The sequence below is a fragment of the Podarcis filfolensis genome (assembly GCF_964270895.1).
Source record: "Podarcis filfolensis genome assembly, chromosome: 10".
Taxonomy (NCBI): Eukaryota; Metazoa; Chordata; class Lepidosauria; order Squamata; family Lacertidae; genus Podarcis; species Podarcis filfolensis.
In genome coordinates this window covers 7,313,487-7,337,538 of record NC_139612.1, presented here as the reverse complement: position 1 = coordinate 7,337,538, position 24,052 = coordinate 7,313,487, and the positions used below count along the sequence as shown (strand labels likewise).

The following is a 24,052-nucleotide window of genomic DNA, read 5'->3' as shown; positions in this document are numbered from 1 at the left end:
TGCAGCTTTATCACTAGGCTATCTCTACTCATCCTAATGTCTGGCTTCTTTGTCCCCCTTTACTGGATTGCAGTTTTAGGGTGTGTTTTTTAAAGAGATAGGACCTGCTTCATGGAATCAGTTGTGGCTTTGACCCATCTTCTTGCAAGTTGCCCAGTTTCAAAATTCAGTCATTGTCACTTGTGCAAAATAAAGTTCTGAATGACTCACTTACCCATGTAGTATATGCCATCATGTTTATTGTAGAGATGTACTTTGTGGGTGCAGGGGGACGCGGGTGGTGCTGTGGGTTAAACCACAGAGCCTAGGACTTGCTGATCAGAAGGTTGGCGGTTCGAATCCCTGCAACGGGGTGAGCTCCCGTTGCTCGGTCCCTGCTCCTGGCAACCTAGTAGTTCGAAAGCACGTCACAGTGCAAGTAGATAAATAGGTACCGCTCCGGCGGGAAGGTAAACGGCGCTTCCGTGCACTGCTCTGGTTCGCCAGAAGCGGCTTAGTCATGCTGGCCACATGACCCGGAATCTGTACGCCGGCTCCCTCGGCCAATAAAGCGAGATGAGCGCCGCAACCCCAGAGTCGGCCACAACTGGACCTAATGGTTGGGGGTCCCTTTACCTTTACCTTTACCTTTATTTTGCTGATGCGAGTTAGCTATGAACGTAACTCCATTATAATTAAATTCCAGCACCCAACAACGGATGCTAAAACACAGCCAGAGCTGGTTTAACCATGTTGATATGATAGAATAGGACCTCATATGCAGTCATAGCCTGGCAGCACTTCTGCTAAGTTTTCTGTGTTGGGCTCCTTTAAAATTCTGCACAGATTGGAACACAGTGAATATTCTCCCGTCATGTGACTAAAGGAGCAACAGCCCTCATTTCCAACTGTAGAGAAATTTAAAAACTGGGAAACACAGAACAGATGCTGCATGTAGAAAATCTTCCATAAATGAAAGAATAGTGTATCGTGACATGGAGAAAGATAATATGGGTTGAAGGCAAAGGAGAGCATATTGATGCATGAGACAAGAGAGGCATGGAGCTTCATGGTATCATTCTGACTATGATTACATCTCTATCTCTGTATTTATACTTTTGAAGTACTGAAAACAAGAATAACAAAACAAAAGGAACTGGTATTTTAAAAGGAAAAAAAATTGAATGCCCTTTTCAAATTCTTAAAGCAACCAGGTTAAACATTTCTTACAACAACCTAATTTTAATGTGAAATTTTACAAAAGGTACTGGCCAGAATTTTGATTGTGAAATATTTTTGGCAATCAAAGATATTCTCAATGTCCTAATGATGCATGATGATTCAGGCTATTTTGACTTAAGGCACATTTACCAAATCTCATACATAGATGTAAAATCTGTATTGGTTAAACTGTACACTGGGTTTTTAAATGTTTGTGTCTGTTTCATTGTATTTTCCCATTTCACTGGGCAGTGTGCAAGGCGGTTAACATAAGTGTACTTAAAGCACATCTCTATATAAAATACATTAAATAACTAATAATAATCATAATAAGTAAAATACCAGCAAGATAACTATAAAACAGAAAAGCCTTCTAGAAACCTTGGTTATAAAGTCTTCAAAATAAGTTAGTTTTAATTTGGCACTGAAATCAACACAGATAATTCACAATGCCAGTGTCTATTGCCATGGATTTCCATTGGCTGGGCAGGAGGTTTCTGGCCTAACCAGTAAAGGCTGGGCAACCCAAAGAATGGCCTCCAATGAAGATCTTTAAAAATGCCAGTTTCCCCTTTTCTTTTTTCTCCTGTATCAACAACATTAGCTGAATGTGTTTTTAGTCTTGTGTGTGAAAACTGCTTCTAAGTTTGACTGAGATCAGAAAGTGAAATTAAGTATGGTAATAATATAATAAAGCAACAAGACTATAATGGAGCGAGGAGAACTTAAAGCTGAGTGCAATGATCCTTCTTGCTTCCTTTGTATTCTTCTGCCAGTTCCACTTCAAAATATGTATTTGTCATCACAGTGTCTGGAAACTGTTTTTTTATTAATGAAGCACTGTTAATATTACACAAGCAGTGTACATAGTCTTCTACAGAGTAAAGATCTCTGTAGTCATAGGACTTACAATTTTGAGAGTCTGAATTTGTGCCCAGTACCACATTTTGCTGTAGTTTGGAACGGAAATACAGGTGGCAATAATTTCGCACAGGAGTTCCGTTCTGGTCCTCTATTTCAGGGTCCGTTAGATTTATTAAATGCTGTGACAATATTTAAAAGCATGCCATTAAAATCTTTTAAGACTGCTCTTCTGTCTATCAAACACATTAGTTTGGATGATAAATTTGAAAACGTTTATATTATTTTGACTCCTTTTATTCCCTGTGATGGGACGTGGGTGGCGCTGTGGGTTAAACCACAAAGCCTAGGACTTGCTGATCAGAAGGTCGGCGGTTCGAATCGGGTGAGCTCCCGTTGCTTGGTCCCTGCTCCTGCCAACCTAGCAGTTCGAAAGCACGTCAAAGTGCAAGTAGATAAATAGGTACTGCTCTGGCAGGAAGGTAAACGGCGTTTCCGTGCGCTGCTCTGGTTCGCCAGAAGCAGTTTAGTCCTGCTGGCCACATGACCCGGAAGCTGTATGCCGGCTCCCTCGGCCAATAAAGCGAGATGAGTGCCGCAACCCCAGAGTCGGTCAATACTGGACCTAATAGTCAGGGGTCCCTTTACCTTTACCTTTATTCCCTGTGATAGAGGCCTGCACTATACAGCCAGTAAGCCTTATAAATTTACACTATCTCAAGAGTAGGCATAATAATAATCAAAGAGAAAACATTTTTAAAAACAAGTACAGATAGGTTTTTAAAAATACATATATATCCCACCACTTATATTTTTGTGTTTAGAACTGGCCATTAAGAAAATAGTATGCGCACATGTTAATAAACAGTATAACTAAATGTGCCGGTTTTAGGTTAATTCCAGGGTTAGTGGCTGTAATGTGAAACCAAGCATGGAAGGAAGTTGAGAGACTATATGTCGCATGGTGCAGAAAACACATCCTGAAGACTTTCTCTTTGGTGTTTCAGTGTTCCTGTTCCCGTAGTCAGTCTAGAGAAAATTCCTAACCTAGTGAAGGCAGATGGTGCCAACGTTAAAATGAACTCTGCAACCACTACCACCAGCTCCACCTCCTCGGCCTCTTCATCTACCACATCCGCTCCAATTAAATCTGCTTTGACATGTAAATCGGTGCCACCATCGCCAGAAAAGATTTTGAATGGCAAAGGCGTCATAGCTCCATCAATAGACAAGAAACACCAAAATGGCACTAAAAACAGTAACAAGTCTTACAAGAGAGTTTCAGGTAAGTAGCATTGTAGCATGACTTGATGAGATCCCATCATTCTTCGTTAGTAGCGTTTGTTGCTATTTATTATATCCCGTAGCTATTATTTACATAATGGTGATCTCGGCCCACATGTCAAATCTGTTTAAGCGTCAATACCGAAGCACAACTTGCCTCACACTTTATATTGGTGTTCTGGTATTATTTCTTAATTTTGCAAAACGTAACGTAGGGGATGCGGGTGGCGCTGTGGGTTAAACCACAGAGCCTAGGACTTGCTGATGAGAAGGTTGGCGGTTCGAATCCCTGCGACGGGGTGAGCTCTCGTTGCTCGGTCCCAGCTCCTGCCAACCTAGCAGTTCAAAAGCACGTCAAAGTGTAAGTAGATAAATAGGTACCGCTCTGGCGGGAAGGTAAACAGCATTTCTGTGCGCTGCTCTGGTTCGCCAGAAGCGGCTTAGTCATGCTGGCCACGTGACCCGGAAGCTGTACGCTGGCTCCCTCGGCCAATAAAGCGAGATGAGCACCACAACCCCAGAGTCGGCCACGACTGGACCTAATGGTCAGGGGTCCTTTACCTAATATGACGTAGGAGAGAACTAAGGAACAAATTCTGTAAAAATCAAACAGGATTATCTCATAAAGGAGGCTGTTGGATGCTCTTCCCTTCAGCGGTATTTAAATAAAATGGATTTGGATCTGAATATTGCCTTGCCCTAGTGGAAGGCGGGGACCTCTGGATCTAACCCAGTGTTCCCAAATTTGAACAAGCAAAAAAAAGCAATTGGTTTGCACAAATGAGAAATGCTACTACCTCCTCTCTCTTGGTTAAAGGTAAGTGTCCTTTACTGGTCTCATTCGTCAGCATTCCCTTCATGTGAATATTCATGCCTTTGTTGGAACAAAGCGTCGCTGTAATGACACATAGCTTTGCTCATTGCATTTCAACTGGCAGTCATGCACTGTATAAACTAGTAACTGTTGACTTATTACTGTACTCCTAAAAACTTAAAGAAGTAAAGATCATTTCATGTGTAGTGATGGTGACCAGAAGATAGAACGTCTTCTAATGCAGGAATGTTGCTTGTACAATTCCATTTGGTCCATGATATAGGAAAGAATGTGATTTTTTAAAAATGTGTTTTGTTTGTTTTCAGCGCTTAAAATCTGGACAATGCATAAAATGCATTGGCTCTGGGCTCGTAGCCATGATAGACTTGTAAGATAAGGAATGGAACAAGTCAAAGGAATAGAGGGTGGGAAAGGAGGAGTAACCATGGGACGCTTAGGAAATGATTATTTTCAACGGGTTGCTTTTTTTAAAGGGAAGGAACATAAAGTGGGCCTCCGGAGGAAAGGGATAGATTTAAGAAGGAAGGTTAATGGGAGAGTGGAGAATGTGGTGGAAGATGGAGAAATAGGAAAGATGTAGCGGTCCAAAGGTACGAAGATGCTTGAAAGCAAGAAAGTTAGTGGTAAATCAAAACAAGAGGAAAAGGGAGAATATTCAGAGCAATTCAAGTGAAGAAAGGAACTGAGAGTAGGACAAAGGTCAGAAATAGGAGGACCAGAAAATAGAATCTTACAGTGATGCAAGTCTAGAATTGAGAGTTATGTGAGCAAGAAAAATAAATGAGAATTAAGAAACATTTGAGGTGAGAAAGCAATGCTGAACAATTAAGTCATCTTTGTTCAAATGTTGGGGGAGAAATGTACGCAATGCCTGAGTAAAGTATTAGCGCTTAACATTATAGGAGGGTGTCAGGGAACTGACATCGGAGCCAAGAGTGGAGGTAGGGCTCTCCAATGATGCAGGAGAAGGGACCAGCAGGGAGAGGGAGAACACTTCCCTTGGGGAAGGAAATCGGCGTGACACCAGGAAGGAAGGGGAGCAGGGAAGGTCTTCGGAGAGAGGGCTCCAAGACCCTTCCACAGGGTCCAGCGGGGAGAGCCCAGGACCTCCGCTGGCCACGCCCACTCTGCGCAGGAGACTTCCGCGCAGGGAGGCTAGGCGGAGACTTGGCGTCAAACAGCTTTTATGTTGGAAGAAGTTCAGGGAACGCCCACTGACGGATTCTGCCAGTGACTGAGACAGTCGGCTTGTAAGGGCTGTCAAATCAGGGAAAGGTTTAGCTACCCCAACAGCTAGGAGCAGTTGGGAATTTACGCACAAGCAACCCCAATTCCCATTACAGAGGGAAACTACAATTTTGGAGAAATTTGTGTGTGCTGAAATACTAGCTCTTGTACAGAGGAAGTTATCCACTCACCCCCTTTGATTATCCAGCTGCTTTGTGTTATTATGGATCTATGCATGTTGCTTCAAAGCTGCAGTGTCTTTTCGCAATTGGACAAGCCCAACTGGTAACTCCCTAATGAGAGATCAGATAAATGGGAAATGCACAAAAATGGATGCTGTCTTTCTAGCAGACAATTCAGATAACTTCGTATATGTAAAGTTTTCATTATCTCATTTTAGTGGTTTAGTTCAAAGGCAGCAACAGGTGCATTTTGCTCAAGACTGTGTGCCCTTGTCATTCAGCACTGTGATGCTTCTATGAAATGAGTGAAAAGCTTTCCAGAAAGTTTTATTTTTCTCAAAGAATTGACTTTTAGCAGGCCTGTGCAATAAAAGAACATTGAAAGATTGTATTTGAACATTAATGGCTATTTGGCATGTTTTATTAATACCTTAGAAATACTAAACAGTAATTGGTCTGATAGTATTTGAATGTACACATTCGTATTAGCATAGTTATATAGATGTTCTAAGAAGAGATGAACTTTCCACCATAGCATTAGTCTAATAATAGCAGCTTCCTGTCCTCCTAGACTTTATTATGTGTTGCACAGTACAGTGGTGCCTCGCAAGACGAAATTAATTCGTTCCGCAAGTTTTTTCTTCTTGCGAGTTTTTCGTCTTGCGAAGCACGGTTTCCCATAGGAATGCATTGAAAATCAATTAATGCGTTCCTATGGAGACCGCCTTCAGACCAGGTCCGGGGACAGTCTGTCCCCGGACCTCTTCTGAAGGCTGGCGGGGGGAGAAGGACTTTTCTCCCCACCGCCAGCCTTCAGAACAGCCTTCTGAAGGCTGGCGGTGGGAAGGAAAACCCTCCTCCCACCGCAAGTCTTCAGGACAGCCATCCGAAGGCTGGCGCGGGTAGAAGGTCTCTCCGCCCCACCGCCAGCCTTCGGAGCAGCCTTCCGAAGGCTGGCGGTGGGGCAGAGAGACCTCCTCCCACCACCAGCCTTCGGAGCAGCCTTCCGAAGGCTGCCGGCGGGAGGAGGTCTCTCCGCCCCACCGCCAGCCTTCGGAGGAGGTCCGAGGACAGTGGGGAAGACGCGCTGCGCTTCCCCGCTGTCCTGGAGATTTCCCTATGGGCTTTCGTCTTGCGAAGGAAGCCCATAGGGAAATTCGTTTTGCGAAGCACCTCCAAAACGGAAAACCCTTTCGTCTAGCGGGTTTTTCGTCTTGCGAGGCGTTCCTCTTGCAGGGCACCACTGTACTGTTTAGTCTTCACAGATATGGCACTCATTTTTGGCCCCAACATTCATGTTTAGGTGGGTCTCTTCTTCATTTTTTACCGTGCATGTGTTTGGATGTTAGTGCCAGCAGTGAGAGTTACCTTCTCTTAGTCTGACTTAGCTGTGGGTCCTGACCCATCAGTTGAAGTATAGCTGTAGGTTACTTGAAACAGGGGTATCTTACAGACTCAAATTTTAATAGGCCGACAGGAGGCGTTCCCCGGTTGTGGAACACTCATCTGAGAATACCTCTCCATGTTTCTCACAGTTTAAGTACACTTTACAACATCCTCTGCCCAGGGATGATAGTGAAGAGGCAATGTTGGTTTGATAGTAAAGGTTGTGAGTGGTATGCTATACGGAGTAAATGAATAGTATCCTCTTTCTCAGCATTGGCTGGTCCCCAATTGGAATATGGTGTTCCGCAGTAGGTGCCACAATGCAAGAACATTGTCAACAAAGAGGAAAAGTTCAGAGGATTCTGTGATGAGGGTGACAGAAGCCACCAGGCAAGTCATATAAGGAAAGGCTGAAGGAGTTGGGTATGTGTAACCGAGACAAGATTAAGGGCAGAACAATATTTTAAAGAATGTCAGAAAGCAAAGTTGGGATCGTATGTTTACCACAGTTAGTAAGGGAGCACAATTAAACGACCTGTTAAACATGTAATACCAAACTGTGATCTGGCATTACATGAGCAAGTCTTGGGCTTGCATGTTCCCTTGTCCCTCATGCACTCCAGTTCCCTCACTGACTTCAGTTTTGGGCAAACCATAGCTTGCAATTGCATCCAAATGAGCAAGCTATCATGTATGCTTTTCTCCTGACATTAAAAACGAAACAAACGAAATAGAACAAAATAAACACAAGAAAGATCTTTGTAATTAGTGCATAATTATGCCATATTCAGGAGTGGTTGCAACCATTCGTAAGAGCTAATGCTAGGCCTTTAACATGCAGTCTGCCAAAAGTTACAAGTGGCAAGAAATTGGTAGAAAATGACCCTCTGAACCACCCTGAGAATTCTTATCACATTCTTGGTAAAAATGATACATTTTATTGTGGGAAAGTCTTCTGATCCCATTAATTTCACCACTCACGCTTTGATCAGAGATCCAGAATTCTCTGACCTTTGCAGATTGAGAAAGGGGCAGGTCTGTTCTGTTTTTGAATGACATACCTTGAGAGGCACATACTTAACATTTAGTGTTGTGCTTTAGATTTAAATGGCAGGATCTAAACACTGTTTTGTATTAGTGAAACACTTTTTCATGTTTGATGATGTCTTTGTGCATGCAGATTGGGTCCAGTCCTTGACCTTAAGTGGGGAGCCTATGGCTCTACCTAATGCTAATTTTCTTCAACTCCCATTGACCAGTACAGGCAGTGATGATGTGAGCCATAGGTGCCAACTGCCTGGGGCCCTAAGGCACTGACAAAAGTCTCCATGAAGGAGCCGGGCACCCACAAATTTTGGTGCCAGGGCCATGCACACTGCATGGCACCCCCCGGCTCTGTAAAACTTTTTGCCTGGATGGAAGAGTGAACAGGTAAGCTACTGCATGTGAGCTGATCGAAAACCCTTAGCAGGCCAGATCGTGGCCTGTGGGCTTTGTGTTGTCAGCCCTGATCTGTAACCAAAACACGATGATTGGCCATTGCTTTGATCCTGAGAGTATGATAGCCCATAACTTTTCTGATAGAGCAGTTGGGACAAGCAGCTCGTTTTGTCCAAGCAACAGGAAATGGAGGGAAGGAAAAGAATAGTTCCACATGCCTTCTAACAGGTATGCGAGTTCTTCTGCACACCTAAGCCCATGGAAAGAAGCCTGTAATCTCCATCAATCTCCCTCCCTCCAGGTCTTTCATTACATTTCATATTGAGCTTAGTGAAGTACTAATAAATCCATCCATTACACAAGAACAGTATGGGATGCAGGCCTGCACAAGCCGTTCCCTTTGCTACATTAAATGCTCTGCTGTTAAGGGGTAGGTGATGCTGGTGGGGTCGTTTTCAAGCTTCAGTTCAAGAGGCAGAGCAGAACAGAGAAATTAGCTTTGTTACTAACTAGATAGGAATCTTGCTAAGTTTCTGTGTGAGAATGAACTTGTGTGTCTGTGAATCTGTTGTCTTCAAGCATCATACCTTGATGTAGGTATGCTAAAAATCAGAATGTGTTAAGGAAAAGTACAATATCTTTATATATTTATTCTCATCTGCACCATTAAAGTGTATTTAGTTTTTGTTTCATGTCACTTTAAACATGTTAAGGTTTTTTTATTTAAAAAAAAGGGAGAAAATCTTCTCACTTTATTATAATTATTATTTTCAAACAGAAAGAGAGTTTGACCCAAATAAACATTGTGGAGTATTGGATCCTGAGACAAAGAAACCCTGCACAAGATCACTCACCTGCAAGGTAGTTTTCTTGTTAAATTAAATATATATAATGCTTTGCCGTGACTGACATTTTTACTAATGTATAAAGGTCATTCTGATACGTCGTGTATTTGTAAATAGCCAAGAGCAACCCCATATTAAATTAATAGGGTGATTTGTGCACCGTGGTTATTCATTGCCAAAAATGAATGAATGAATGAATGAATGAATGAATGAATGAAAACAATAGTTCTGCAGTAGTGCAGTCCTCATTTATGGATAGGCTTTATCTTTTTTTCTTTTCGTAGCTAATGCATAGGGGTTAAGCACTTGATGCTGGATGAAGTGTTGATGGCTGGAGGAGTAAGGGAGGCTGACAAGGCATTTAATGGCAGGTTTCAGGCATTGGAGTGCAAGGAGGGACAGCAAGAGGAGCCAAACAAAAATCCCTTTAAGTAGAGTAAGCATTTCCCTGTCTCTTCTCAGTCCTGGGGAGGGCAGAAAGGAGCTTGTCTCATCGGAGGAGCTCCCAAACTCCGGCCTCCAAAGCCCAGACCAACGTTATCTGACCAGGAATATCCCATTTGGTGGTTTCCAGTTAAAGGGTTGAAGCACACAGACATACCTGAGCTGTTTGTCATATATGACAACTTTCTCCCTTAGCTAAGGAAAAGGCCATAATTTAACAGATTACAAAGGGGTAGGGGAGAATAGTAATATTTGCCTTCCCTTTTAAGAAATGTGGAGTGCAGCTGAGTGACTTCAGCACTGCAGCTCCCTTTTCAGAGTAAAGAAAATATTATTTTTGACTGATTGACCCTTTCCACCCAAACTGAGCACCCTTGTCTTTAGGAAATATTGCTTTTTTGTAAAGACAAGAACACCTGCTTTCTACCCATTAATTTAAAAACAAAATGAAAATATTCCTGCAACTTTGTTTTGAACGAATTAAATAGTTCTTTTTTTCTTTTTTGGTTTGGTTTTATTCTCTTTGTAAACTGCTTTGAGGATTTTTTAAAACTGGCGTATAAATTTTATGACATAAATAATAAATAAACTTGTAGATGAAAAGCTATTGAACATTTATGTTGAAGGTACAGAGAATGCTGTTTCCAGGTCTGGTTTGCAATTAATTTACACAATAACATCATGGAACTTATGCTATTTCCTGGATTAATATATTCTAACTGTTTTTATATTCACACCCCCATTTTTTAAAACCACAATGCTCTGGTTATGCTACTAATGTGTAGAGTGTTTTCATGGAAAGTTTTCTTATCACCAAAATAATGTTTCATTAAACTGTATGTGCCTCCTAGGACAGGTGAACTAACCTGTATAGAAGAACTGTTTCGTGTATCAATGATCAGTCAAATATTTCTAGCTATCTCCTAGATTAATATTTTAATTGGTTTTTATATTTACACCCTCTAAAAAATTTTTCAACTACCCTATTTTTTAGACTCATTCACTTAATCACCGGCGAGCAGTTCCAGGCCGTAAAAAACAGTTTGACATTCTCTTAGCTGAACACAAAGCTCGATCGCGGGAAAAAGAAGTAGCAAAAGACAAGGAGCATCCGCAATGTATAAGGGAAACTCATCAGCCCCAACCTGTGCTAGTCCAAGACGCTCTGTCGGGAACATCAGTGAACTCCGGGCAAGAACCCAAAGGAACGTCGCCTGCAAAATCAAGACTGCCCAATTCAGCATTTCCTAGGTAAGTGGGCACAGGATTCTGGCATTCAGTGAGTATTTCCACAGGAAGTAGTAGGCCCAGGGAAATGCCAAATTATGATATGAGCAAGCTCAAATTCAGTGGCGTGGACAAATTATGGAAATCATATTTATTTGTATATATATATCCCTCGTGTGCAGTGCAAAATTTTAGAGACTGAGGGATAGTCTCTATTCAGACTCTAGCAAAAACCAGGAACTTGTTTTCCAATTGCTTTCCACAATCAGGGCTTGAAAGTAGCACCTTTTTAATGAAGTAGGAAATGATTAGGTTTCATTCTGAATTTCATTCAGAATTCTGCAATTCAGTTCCTGATAAAAGCCCCTGCAGATTTCAAGCCCTTCTAAATTTCTGACATTCCGTATTTTTCGCTCTATAAGACGCACCAGACCACAAGACGCACCTAGTTTTTGGAGGAGGAAAACAAGGGGGGGGAATTCTGAATCTCAGAAGCCAGAACAGCAAGAGGGGTCGCTGTGCAGTGAAAGCAGCAATCCCTCTTGCTGTTCTGGCTTCTGGGATAGCTGCGCAGTCTGCATTCACTCCATAAGACGCACACACATTTCCCCTTACTTTTTAGGAGGGAAAAAGTGAGTCTTATAGAGCAAAAAATACGGTAAATGTCGTAGTAAATCTACTATACTTCAAAAGCTTCTGTGCTTTCTGTGTAGTGGGGGCACTGAATGTTGCAGCATTTTCTATCTTCTCCTTTTCTGTAGGAAATGTCTATTTTCCGATCCAGACTTTCTGACTAGCAGTAATGCATTTAATGTTTCAATACTAATGGCATTTTGAAGATGGATTTTTGTAAAAGGTTTTTATGTGCATAGTTTATTGAAACACACACGCAGCTCAATCCTATGCACATTTATTCAGAAGTCAGTAATGAAGAATTCAGAGGGACTTACTGCTTACTTAATGTGTTTGTAGTACAAGTGACTCTCAACTTTGTGGGGGTTATGTTCAGGAGATAGCACGGAAAGCCAAATTGTGTATAGTCAAAACACATTGGGTTCAATGGTGGGTGGGATTGCCAACATCTTTTTTCCTATAAGCCCAGCCCCCATTTATTATTATTTTTTTGCAAAGTGTCTAAAGCTGAATGCACACAAGATAAATGTGTGTAAGTTGTGAGTTAGTTGTATAAGGCTTCCATCGTAAACATGCTTAGGATGTAATAAGTTTTATTGAGCATGGTGACATAAGTATGTGTTGCAGTATCCTACTGTAAGTTTCCTTTTAGCTAGGAAGGTAGTTGTGGAGTTTGAACCCTGTGTTGGTCATTTTACCCTCTTAGGCCTTCCTCTGCAAACAGCATAAATAGCACTAGTTCTTCAAACCATGGTGGTTATGCTCCAGAACTGCCTCTGCCTTCTATGGGAGGAGATCTGCCTAGCAGATTATCTAGTGATGAGGGCGAAGTGGAGGGATCCGAAGAATCTGAGAAGTTAGACTGTCACTATTCCGGACACCATCCTCGACCTCTTGGGGTATGTCTTTTTATTTCCAGCAACCCTGTTCATTGCTGACATTTGTGACTGGCTGTATACACTTACGAAAGAGGTACCTCATTGCACCTTATTAACAAACTGGCTGTTTTTGCATGTAATGCTAAACCATGGTTTGCTTAACCTAAGTATGATTTGCCTAAACATTTGAACCTGCTCTGAGCAAGTAACCATGGTTTGGGTTTTAACAAGCCACCATTTGAACTCATGATTGCTTGGCTTATGAATGGTGGCTTGGTACCATGGTTTGTATCCTGGAGTAACCTTGATTTGTTTGAGCCCCCCACCCCAGCTATTCACCAACATACAGAGGCAAGGCTGTTAGAAAGTGAAACTACTCCCCAGGCTAAATGACCTGTGCTGGGTTCTTTTCCAGAAGTAGCCCTCTCTCTTCATACTGACTTTCTCCACCCAACTCTTCCATGGCATGTCCTCATTTACTTTGTAATTCATAATCGAAGGCAAGGGTGAGTGAGGAACCTGGGAACCTCCAGATGGTGCTGGTGTCCCATCACCCCTCACAGCTGACCATGTCGTCTGGGCTGATGGGAGCTGGAATTCAACAATGTTGGAGGTTCTCAGGTTCTCCATCCCTGATGTGAGGTCTCCCAAGTTGGTGAGCTGCCCTGCCCAACGCTGCTCAAACTTTGTATGCCAACGTCAGTCTACCCAACTGTACCGTTGCTTTGCTGCAGATCAGTCAGTCATGTTGAATGATACAGACCACAAGCTGTGAACATGCAGATAATAATAATAATAATAATAATAATAATAATAATAATAATAATAATTTTTATTTATACCCCGCCCTCCCCAGCCAAGGCCAGGCTCAGAGCGGCTTACAAGCAATAATAAAAACAAGTTGAGTGATTACAACTTAAAAACAAAATTAAAATACAACATTAAAATATTGAAACATTGAAATATTAAAATGTAGCCTCATTGCAGGATGAGAAGGAAAAGAAAAAAGAAAGAGAGGGAGGGAATCAAATTCGCTCCAAGCCAAAGGCCAGGCGGAACAACTCTGTCTTACAGGCCCTGCGGAAAGAAATCAGATCCTGCAGGGCCCTGGTCTCATGAGACAGAGCGTTCCACTCAGTGTTGAGAAGGCCCTGGCTCTGGTTGAAGCTAATCTAACTTCCTTAGGGCCCAGGACCTCTAGGGTGTTGCTATTTATGGACCTTGAGGCTCTCCTTAGATATAATTGCTTCTATCCTTAGTGATGTTAAAGTAGGGACATAGATTTGTGTTTCAGGTAGAAGGCAGCCCATTAATACTGAAAAACAACTGAATGTAAGATGGCCTCAGGTGAGACTTGAAATTCCACCTAGTGATTGAAGGCAGAAATTCATTTGCAGATGCTCCTGGACCACAGTTAACTCTGTGACCACTCTGAGAGCCAGTGTGGTGTAGTGGTTAAGAGCGGTAGATTTGTAATCTGGGGAACCGGGTTCGCGTCTCCGCTCCTCCACCTGCAGCTGCTGGGTGACCTTGGGCTAGTCACACTTCTCTGAAGTCTCTCAGCCCCACTCACCTGTTTGTTGTGGGGGAGGAAGGGAAAGGAGAATGTTAGCCGCTTTCAGACTCCTTCGGGTAGTGATAAAGCGGGATATCAAATCCAAACTCCTCTTCTTCTTCTTCTTCTTCTTCTTCTTCTTCTTCTTCTTCTTCTTCTTCTTCTTCTTCTTCTGTTTCTGGCTTCACCTTGAGTGTTTGTTGAGCACACACTTTACCTCCTTCCTTCAATTTAGGTGTGTTTTTACTCATTTGTTCCCTTCTTGGTTTGTGTATATGTTTTCCACGGAGCCCATCTAGATACCTATTTTCCATTAAACACACACTCTCTCTCTTTGTCATATCAGTTTGTCTGTCCATTCCTTAAGCTAGTTCCCCCGCTTTCCCATTCCTACCTTTTGCCTTTAAGTAGTAATAATAAAAGAGCCCTTTGTCACCTGTGTCCATTTTCATCTTTTTCCTGCTCCACAGAAGCCCTTCCCTTTGTGAAGGGTGTGCCCCCAGTCGTTCTTCCTTCACTGTCTCCAGCAGACCTGTCGTGCCCCAGACTTCTTGTTTAGCTCCAAGCAAAGTGTTTTGCAGCAATTAGGGAAAAGCAGAGGAAAAATTGCCTGTGCTTCCTTAAATGATGCACACAGCTCTCTTGCCAAACCAGAAGGCTGTGTTTTGGCCTCTGTGGTTAATGTAGATGCAAGTGACCCCTGCACCTCCCAGCTTGAGGATGGCTTGGGATCATGAATGTGCCCCAGGAGATTTCAGCGCCCTCATCTGATGCCCATCTCTCCCACTGGGTTGAAGGAAAGAGGAGCCAGGAGCAGCGGTGTATGTCTTTTGCCTTATTGCCACTGGTCTTATGTTCTATTCTCTGTATGGCTTGTCATAAAAGAAGCAGCCATATGGTTCAATTGATACCCAGAAGCTTCTGCAAATGAACAGCACTTCCTGACTTCAACCACTAGGTGGAACTCAAGTTCCACCTGAGGTCATCTTTAGATGTATTTAGAACAGGCATAGGCAAACTCGGCCCTCCAGGTGTTTTGGGACTACAACTCCCATCATCCCTGACCATTGATCCTGTTCAATAGGGATGAAGGGAGTTGTAGTCCCAAAACATCTGGAGGGCCGAGTTTGCCTATGTCTGATTTAGAAGAATGATTTCACAGTAAGTCTGAAGATCCTTAACTAATTTGCAATCTTGGCTCCCTATAGTATACCCTGAAGCTCTTCTGATTTCATGAATATCTTTTCTTTCAGCATATTTGTGTGAAATTCCTTGTCTCATTTAATCTAATAGTAGATTATACTTTTTTACCAGGTAGATGACCTAGGATAATAGCTAATACAAAGCTAATAACATCCTCTAAAATTATAGTATTTAAGGCTGTAGCTTTTGCAAATGCAAATGTTAATGCAATTTGTGGCTTCTCCCATGTTGTGTTTTGTGATGACTTGCATCTTACTAGAGGATGCATGCACAGCAAGCCAGAGACCGCAATATTTTTTTTTACGGCAGCGTAAATTTAGGGATGTTAGTTACAGATACCAAAAGTGATATACATCCAAATCACCTGAAAATGAAATCAAGTTTTGGGGTAAAAGGAGAAAGCCAAAGGTATTTACTAATGCAATTATTTTCACTAGACTCAAATAGATAGCAGACTAATCACTATTTAGTTAGCATTTTTAAACTTCTGTAGTCAATGTATTGATCAGCAGCATCCATTGATTTCTGAAAGATCGCTATATCTTTTCCCCTTTATCTTTCCCAGTTTTGTTCATTTGGAAGTCATTTGATGGGAAGAGGTTACTACGTATTTGATAGAAGATGGGATCGTTTTCGACTAGCACTGAATTCCATGGTAGAAAGACACTTAAACTCACAGATGTGGAGGTAAGTAAACAGCTTCTGCTTTCATGTTATCCTACAGGTCTAAGAGTGGGGTATGAGAGCAGAAAATAACGCCAATGTATTTCACATCTGTCACCTCAAAGGGTTTTTTTAAGGGGGGAGCAGGTAAGCCCCGTGCCGCATATAATTGATTACAACACACAGTGCATGCACCCATTTTGAATGGCAATGCCCATCAACTTTGGGGGGGGCAGCCCCCTCAAATACATTATTTTGGGGGAGGGGCTGAAGGGAGCTTGGTCCCTAGAAGTTGGCTCCTATGGCCCCTTTGGTTTCAGATAGTGCATGGATAGAGGAGTCTAAAAATCCCGGGACACAAATTTTCACGGCCCTCTAGAGTCTAGCGGCTATGGTGGTTCATTTACTAGAATTAATGTATTTAGTGTTAACTCTGGAAGTGAATATACTCGATTCTAACTAAACTAAAAAAACACACAACTGTAGAGGTAGAAAAGGAGCAGAAACAATCGAGAGGTTTAGAGGACCTTCTTCATGGGGAAAGGTTAGAATGTTTGTTCAGTTTTGCTTTGTTTTAACCAGGAAAAAAATGTGAATGAGAGACATAACAGGTTTATACCATTATGGATAGTATTCAGAAGTGGATCAAGAGAAGTTCTATACTCAACTCAACTAGCTTGATTGGCCTGACAGATTCAGGGCAGCCCCCCCCCCCCCCGTGGTAGTATTCTGCACAATGTATTCAGTGTCATTGCCACCATCTGTGGTGATATCCACTGGCAGAGATGGCTTTAAAGGGATTTATACCAATTCATAAGGGCTCTCAGAGGCTGTTTGTCTTGATGGCTAAATGAAGCCTCCACTGTGACCATAGGATAGAAAATTGCCGGAAGATCTTGTGCCTCTTCCTCGTTCACTGTGTGACCCCCACAGGGCCCGGGCCATTAAAAGCAAACTCTGCGAACCTCCGAAGATTGGGGCTGTGATTGCCATTTGCACTGTCTTGAACTTGGATGTTGCCACTTGTAACATTTGCCTGAAGGAACATTGCTCACTTGTTCTTTAGTGGTAATTTATTGATGACCGCCCTGAGACCTCCGGATATAGGACAGTATATAAATTCAATAAATAATAATGATAATAATAAGGTAAAGGTAAAGGTACCCCTGCCCGTACGGGCCAGTCTTGCCAGACTCTAGGGTTGTGCGCTCATCTCACTCTAGAGGCTGGGAGCCAGCGCTCTCCGCAGCCACTTCCGGGTCACGTGGCCAGCGTGACAAGCTGCATCTGGCGAGCCAGTGTAGCACACGGAACGCCGTTTACCTTCCCACTGGTAAGCGGTCCCTATTTATCTACTTGCACCCGGGGGTGCTTTCGAACTGCTAGGTTGGCAGGCGCTGGGACCGAACGACGGGAGCACACCCCGCCGCGGGGATTCGAACCGCCGACCATGCGATCGGCAAGTCCTAGGCGCTGAGGATTTACCCACAGCGCCACCCGCGTCCCTATAATAATAATGAGGTACAATAGTTGGAACTTCGGGGATCAGACTTGATACATAGTCTTCTGTTAACTTTGCACATCCCAATACTAATTGGTTATGAATGTTTATGATAGTCCTTCTATATTTGAAGTTATTTGGATTGGAGTAGATTGTCTGGTGAATTCAAGGAACTTGCCTGGCAGAGGGAGGGAGGGCTGAACGTGGCTGGGGGAGGCATGAACAACATCTCCTATCCCCTGCAGTGTCTCCTGGTGTTGGCAGGAGAATGGGAGAAATAGGACTTAACCGCTTAGGAAACCTACTCTGATACTTGAGTGGATCAGGCCCAGTTATGTATATGATTTGAGTACTACCAGCACAACTGTGGTGTTACTTCTTTTTGAGAACCCAGATTAAACTCAATTGATCAAAGTAAGTTTAGGAGCGTTCCTGATTAACTGGTAAGTAGAAAAGAATGGAAGGAAATTTCACATAAGACGGCTGGGCGGGGAAGGTAGGAGAGCATATGTGATTGAGTGGCATATACCCTTAGTCCAGTGTGAAGTAAGAGGAGGCCCAGTTGCAAGAATCTGGAAATAAATCCCAAAATGTAATGAACTGGAACTGGTAAATTAAAACGATCCAATAATTCTTATTTGTGTGTATGTGTTTATTGCTCAGTCCTTGTAGCTAAGCTGAGTTACAAGGTGCCCGAACCTCAAAGTATTTCTTTTTCTTTCCTGTTACAGGAAAATCCCTCCTGCTGTGGATAGTCCGATGCCCTCTCCAGCAGCACATATCTCCACCCCTTTTCCAGCATCGGTTTTGCAACCTTTCAGCAACCCTAGTGCAGTGTATATTCCTTCGGCGCCCGTCAGTTCAAGAATACCTTCTTCCTACTTGATGACTTCTGCCATGTTGTCCAACGCGGCTTTTGTGACTGCATCGGATACAAATTCCATTATGTCGCACACTACGGCGTTCCCTCACGTGGCTGCCAGCCTGAGTATTATAGACTCGACATTTAAGACCCCGTCGGCCATGTCACCTGTGCCAGCGGTTATCCCTCCCCCACCCCACAAGCCATCCAAAACGAAAACCAGCAAATCCTCAAAAGTCAGAGATCTCTCGTGCCGCGGTGATGAGTCTTCTAGTAACAAAAAGAAAAGGCCGCCCTCTTCTTCCTCGCTGTCTTTGCAGACTTCCTCGTCCCCCTCTTCTTCCTTTTCAGGGTCTCACAAAAAGAACTGCGTCTTGAACCTGAGCTCGACCTTGAACTCTTATCAGGCCACATCTTCCTATAACAGTCTGTCTGTGCACAATGCAAACAATGGAACAACCCCACTCAGTGCCAAATCGGAGCCCTCAGGAGGACGGACTTCGTTATCAAGTAGCTCAGCAGACTCAGTGAAACACATGAGCATCGTAGTAAACAGTATTGACTCTTCCGGTTTGTCTGTGCCCTCCCTCCTCCACCATTCAGGGGACCACTCCCTAACAGCACACAACGCCGTGTCCTCTCTCCCCCTTTGTTTTGACAAATCGGAAGGGAAGAAACGCAAAAACTCTAGTTCTAGTAGCAAAGCCTGTAAAATCACTAAAATGCCTGGTATGAATAGCGTTCACAAAAAGAGCACTGCCAACCTTATTCCTACGGTGCCAGATACTCCAAACAGCTCCATCTCTCGGCAGGTAAGGGTTTCACGAGTCTGTCGGGTCTTGTTTCCCTGACTTGGCAGGGGCAAAGTAGTCTGGCGGATGTATCAGGATGCCCACAGAGGTGAACTGCTGAGGGAGCACCCAGTCAGCCTCCTGTCCAAATGTAATGCACAACTCCAGCCAGCCTCTGTTGGCCTGTGAGTGAGCAATGAGGTTGAAGAAAGGTTGCATCTCCCATTCCGCTCCTGGCTGCAGAGGCAACTTCCTGGTTTCTTATACCACGGTTACCCAACGGTCAGCCCCAAACATTTCCCAGGATAGCCTGACATCTGCATGATACATTACTGAAATTGAGAGCCACGTGTTCCATATTGCTTTTAAATGAGAGTATGTTAATAGGAAGTTAAATCATGGGTAGGCAAACTAAGGCCCGGGGGCTGGATCCGGCCCGCGGGTGGTCTGGGAATCAGCATGTTTTTACATGAGTAGAATGTGTCCTTTTATTTAAAATGCATCTCTGGGTTATTCATGGGGCATAAGAATTCGTTCATTCCCCGCCCCCAATATAGTCCAGCCCCCCACAAGGTCTGAGAGACAGTAGACCGGCCCCCTGCTGAAAAAGTTTGCAAAAGATTTTGAGAGTACGCTTGCTTTTACGGCAGTTCTATATGGTTTATGCATCTTGCCTTCTGAATACTGTTTGTACCTTACAGATTGGAAAAAATAGCAGTGTAGCTTTGTCTCAGTCCAGTCCTTCAAGTACACCGAACCCAGTGCACAACAAACAAGTGAGTTGCAGTTTACAAATTTTCCTGAAGTGGTTATATAACCAGTTTGTTGACCAGTGATTTTAATATAAACTACCGAAGCTGCACACGTTTATTGCATTATAAGAAGTACTGTAATGATTTAATGCAGGCTTCTAAAAAGCCACTCATCTCTGTCAGGCAAGTCAGAATTCTGCCTAGCCAACTGTTGGGAAGGTTCTGTAAACTGGAAGTATGTTGGGTTTTGGGGTGATACCTAGGACCTCTGGTTTGAGCATGAATTACTCAGTTTAGTGGGTTGCTGCAAAATGTGGGTTTCTGCAAAAGGACTTTGGCATCACTTTGGAGGGTATCCCAAATTTTGGGGTTTGTAGTTAATTAAGTTCATGTAGTGGAGCAAAATGTTGCATTGTTTTACAATCAACTCTTATCTTTCTTCCAGAAGACGTTAAACCGGACTGGTAGGATAAGGACTCTTCCATAACGAGGAAAAGCAACCAGCCTATAATCTGTCTCGTTTTAGCAGCCCTACTCTGGTTTCTTATTTTATTTTCTGTCTCCTGCAGATAAAATTTACTTAATATTTTTGTGGGGTTTTTTTTAAAACAAATGTTTTTAAATCTACATAAAACTGTGGCATATTTCAGTTCCTCAATACACATCGGCCTCTGATCTGTGCAATCTGGTTTGATTCGGATTCAAGCTTTTAAAAGCAAATTGTTGCATTTCCCCCTTTTTGTTTCTTGCAACAAATGACAGCAGTGAACATTCCGAAATAATGCAATGTGTGGTTATATTATATTTAAAACACCCCTTCATTGTTTAAAATTTACAGTAACTTCTGTATTTATTATTTATTATTGTCCTAGTGCATTTCTCAGCAGTAACTAACAACTGTGTGGCCAGAGGTTTCACTGACGTTGTTCAGAGATTTCAGTGTGCAGCACCTCTTGTTGATTATGGTATTCCTAATCTGCTCAATGTACTGAAGGGTTTATTCAATTTGTTCCCAGTGAGATTAATAGGAGCGCCATGTGAAAATTTCCTCACTTGTAGATGGAGGGCCACAAAGAATCTATACTACTGTTTTCCTTAATGAAACAATTTGTTCTTTGAAAAGACAGGAGCTGAGCATACTGAATTTGTATCAGTTAGAATTGCACTGACAATGTTTTACAGGAATTACTGCTTTAAAAAAAAAATAAAGGTAGATTTTGAAATCAGGAACTTAATACTAGGGTACTGCAAAAGTACTACAGAGCAGTTAATTTTTATTTCTACAGTGTTAAAAGTGCACTTAAATGCTGGTTTATTTACATCTCAAGGGGGTAGGAAGCCGTTTACTTTGGGGGGGGGAAGGCTTAAGGAAATTTTTAAAGCTTATACAATGTTTAACAATTGTAAACATGGCTAGGCCCTTTGGGGGGAAATTAGAAGATATTCTTAAAGTAAAATTTTATAGTGTTAATTTTGTAATTTATGTTTTGCTATATTTGGGAAGTGACAGGAATAGTTTCATGAACAATATGAAACTTAGGAAAGTTTTAAGCAATGCTTATATTTTTCATGTACTTTTGAGTTATGGTTTTATTGTACATTTCTTCAGACTGAAAAAAGTGTACATATCTTTGTTATTTTTGCACAATTTTTGTCTTCAGTTGTAGGAACAGAGCCTTGTTGACTTTTTTTATCTATAAAAAAAACTAATTTATTTTGTGTTGTATAACTGCAGGAGTTTTAAAATCTCAGTAAGAAAACACCATCTGATAAGTGAACTGCTGTTTTCTACTTCTAGAGGGGAAACAGGGGTGGTGAGATTCAGTGGCTGCTTCTGATAATTAATGTCACTCAGTGACCGAAGGAACAATTCAGTCGTGTTAAGAATTCCTTAGCTCTTAACATGCATCTGTTATGTAAGAAGCTGGACTGAGGAGTGTTCTTTGCTGCTTATGTATGTATCCTTTTATTTTCAGTGGCATCGATCTGAAAGCATTTTGGAAACCAAGTAAAAACCTCATACTTTTTTTATCCCCTGCATTTTAAAAAAAATCACCAATTGATTTTATACGTGCTAAAATGTCCAGCCTGAAAAGTGAAATGCAGTTTTGTTTTGTTTTTTTTAAAATGGATTTGAACTGGACCAGCCTATAATGTATTATTAGTGTAGCATTCATTCAACAGTTGCTTTTCCTTCTACTTCCTCCCACCTTTGCCTGAAGACTTTTGTGATTCGTTTCCAGCAATAGAGGCTCAGCAGCTTTGGTTGTTACACATACGCAATGCATAGGCCCTTCAGCCATATTAAAAAAACAAAAGCGACTTGGATAACTTGTATGCCTTCTTTTGTATCAATGTTAACAATTGTACATAGTGCTGATCAACCTTTGTAGAGAATAGTTTATACAGCATATTCTATTACTGCTGATTCTCAGTGAACTATTGTTTGAAAAAAAAAAGAAAATTTTCTATTTACACCTTATATTTTGTTATGCTGTTGGCCCATGGCACTTTAACAAAACTCTGTGGGTTTTGCATAGCTGGTCAGTCATGGGGAATATTAACTGTTGCACAGAAATGACTTTGCACCTCCTGTATTGTGCTTTCCTACTACAGATTTTAGACTCTTTTTCCAGAAGACTTTTGAAGAAAGCATGTCCAATCATTCTAAAAGAAAATGCCATATGTGTACAGTCAGTTTCTTTTCTACAAACCCATATTTTGTAACACTAAGTATTTTCATTCTTTGTTCTGCACCTTTTATGTATTAGCAGTATCAGAAAGAGCCCATTCCATGCTTGTGAAAATTGTGTCGGAAGTAAGGTGTAAATAATAAAACTTTATGGCTTACAGTTTTGAAAAAAGAACAAACATGTATCTGACTGATACTGCCACAGTTCAACACCAGGCCTGGAGATATTCTCTAGTGAGCGATTGTATTTCTTTTGTTTTGGGGTTACATTTTGTTTTTTGCTTTATTATTATTATTATTATTATTTTTTGTAACATGGCTTTGTAAATAAAATAATTTATATGTTTGTAAGAAATAGGTGAAGTGTTTTTATTAGCTTTTGAAGGAAAGTTACCTTTGGGAAACTTTTTTCTGTTTCATGCAGCGTCAACCAGTGCTTCTGTTACCTCATTTTGTCACTGTTGTAAATACAAGGCAATCACTTAGGACTGGGGTTCACTCTAAAATGTCACCATTGATCCATCAAGGTCCAGCCCACATGAAGAAGGAGGTTTCTGTGGGGATTTTCATCCCCACTCCTTTCTACTTAAGAGGCGGTGGCGGCTGCTGCTGGGATAGGAGGGTTGGGGTATGGGGAGTCCACAATTCATAGCTTGTTCAGATGGTTCTGGCCCAAGATGGAGAATTTCAAGCTCAGGAACCAGTGGTACATTCAACAATCAAGTGTTTTGATCTCTTCGTGGTAGACTCAGAGACACCTTAGTCAAGAGTGGTGCTCTAGTCTACATCCTTAATATTAGGACCTGCTCCATTTTGAAGAAGGGAACACACACAATGTTCCTCCTGCCATCGCACAGACTCAAGAAAACAGTAACCCAAAGAAAGCAAAAGCTATATATACCTTGTTCTTAGCCAACCATCTTTAGAGACACTTGGCTGGAGAGGAGTGCTGTAATTTAAACCAGTGGTGTCCAAACTTTTTTCAAAGAGGGCCAGATTTGATGAAGTGAAGGGCTGTGAGGGCCGACCAAAAGACCAACCAAAGTTGTTGACCTTTTTTTAGGATTGAAGTTGTTGACCTTTATTTTATCCCCACCCCTTGTTGATTTAGGATTTTACCCCAGGAAATAAACTGCCACAGGGCCCTGCCGAATCAGGCCCCTGAAACGGACTATGGACTTGCCTGCTTTAAACTAAGATAATTGCTTTATTAAAGACAACCTTTGTACCCAAGGAAATACTGATATTTACATGCTGCAGTCTTTCCAAAGACTCAAGAGTCAGCCTCTTAAGAGACTTTTACTGCCGGCCAAATTTCTCCCCCCCCCCCCCATTTCCATGCCAGTCAATTATTCTCACAACCCAGTTCAGCTATTGTGGCAAATCCTCTCTTGTAAATCGCTTTGAGGTTTGGGGGAGCCTTGTGTTTGTGTTTTTTAAACCAGTGTATTAATTTTATGAAATAAAACAAACTAAACTCTCTCTGCACCCCAAAGCTCCTATGGCTGTACTTCTGACTGCAGAGTTTGGCCACCTTTAAAAACTTACCTGAGCAACCTTTTACACAAGGCACCCTCTCAGACCAACTTGG

At 42.1% G+C, this 24,052-nt stretch overlaps 1 protein-coding gene across 19 annotated transcripts in view; it reads left to right on the top strand.

Moving 5' to 3' along the window:
* The window catches only part of ATXN7L1 (ataxin 7 like 1), an 81,857-nt gene extending 59,041 nt beyond the window's left edge, over nt 1-22,816 (top strand). For 5 of the 19 annotated variants that reach the window (XM_083575061.1, XM_083575053.1, XM_083575066.1 and 2 more), the window contains 8 exons: nt 3,069-3,346; nt 9,194-9,276; nt 10,699-10,955; nt 12,271-12,463; nt 15,766-15,887; nt 18,096-19,038; nt 19,719-19,793; nt 20,215-22,816. In XM_083575061.1, coding sequence (XP_083431187.1) covers nt 3,139-3,346; nt 9,194-9,276; nt 10,699-10,955; nt 12,271-12,463; nt 15,766-15,887; nt 18,096-19,038; nt 19,719-19,793; nt 20,215-20,256 — 1,923 coding nt within the window. In that variant the 5' untranslated portion in view covers nt 3,069-3,138 and the 3' untranslated portion in view covers nt 20,257-22,816. Of the gene's footprint in view, nt 1-708; nt 1,244-3,068; nt 3,347-9,193; nt 9,277-10,698; nt 10,956-12,270; nt 12,464-15,765; nt 15,888-18,095; nt 19,039-19,718; nt 20,195-20,214 lie in introns of those variants that run through there. The other 14 variants (XM_083575068.1, XM_083575071.1, XM_083575060.1 and 11 more) reach the window with 9 other exon arrangements.
* The last annotated feature ends 1,236 nt before the right edge of the window (nt 22,817-24,052 follow it).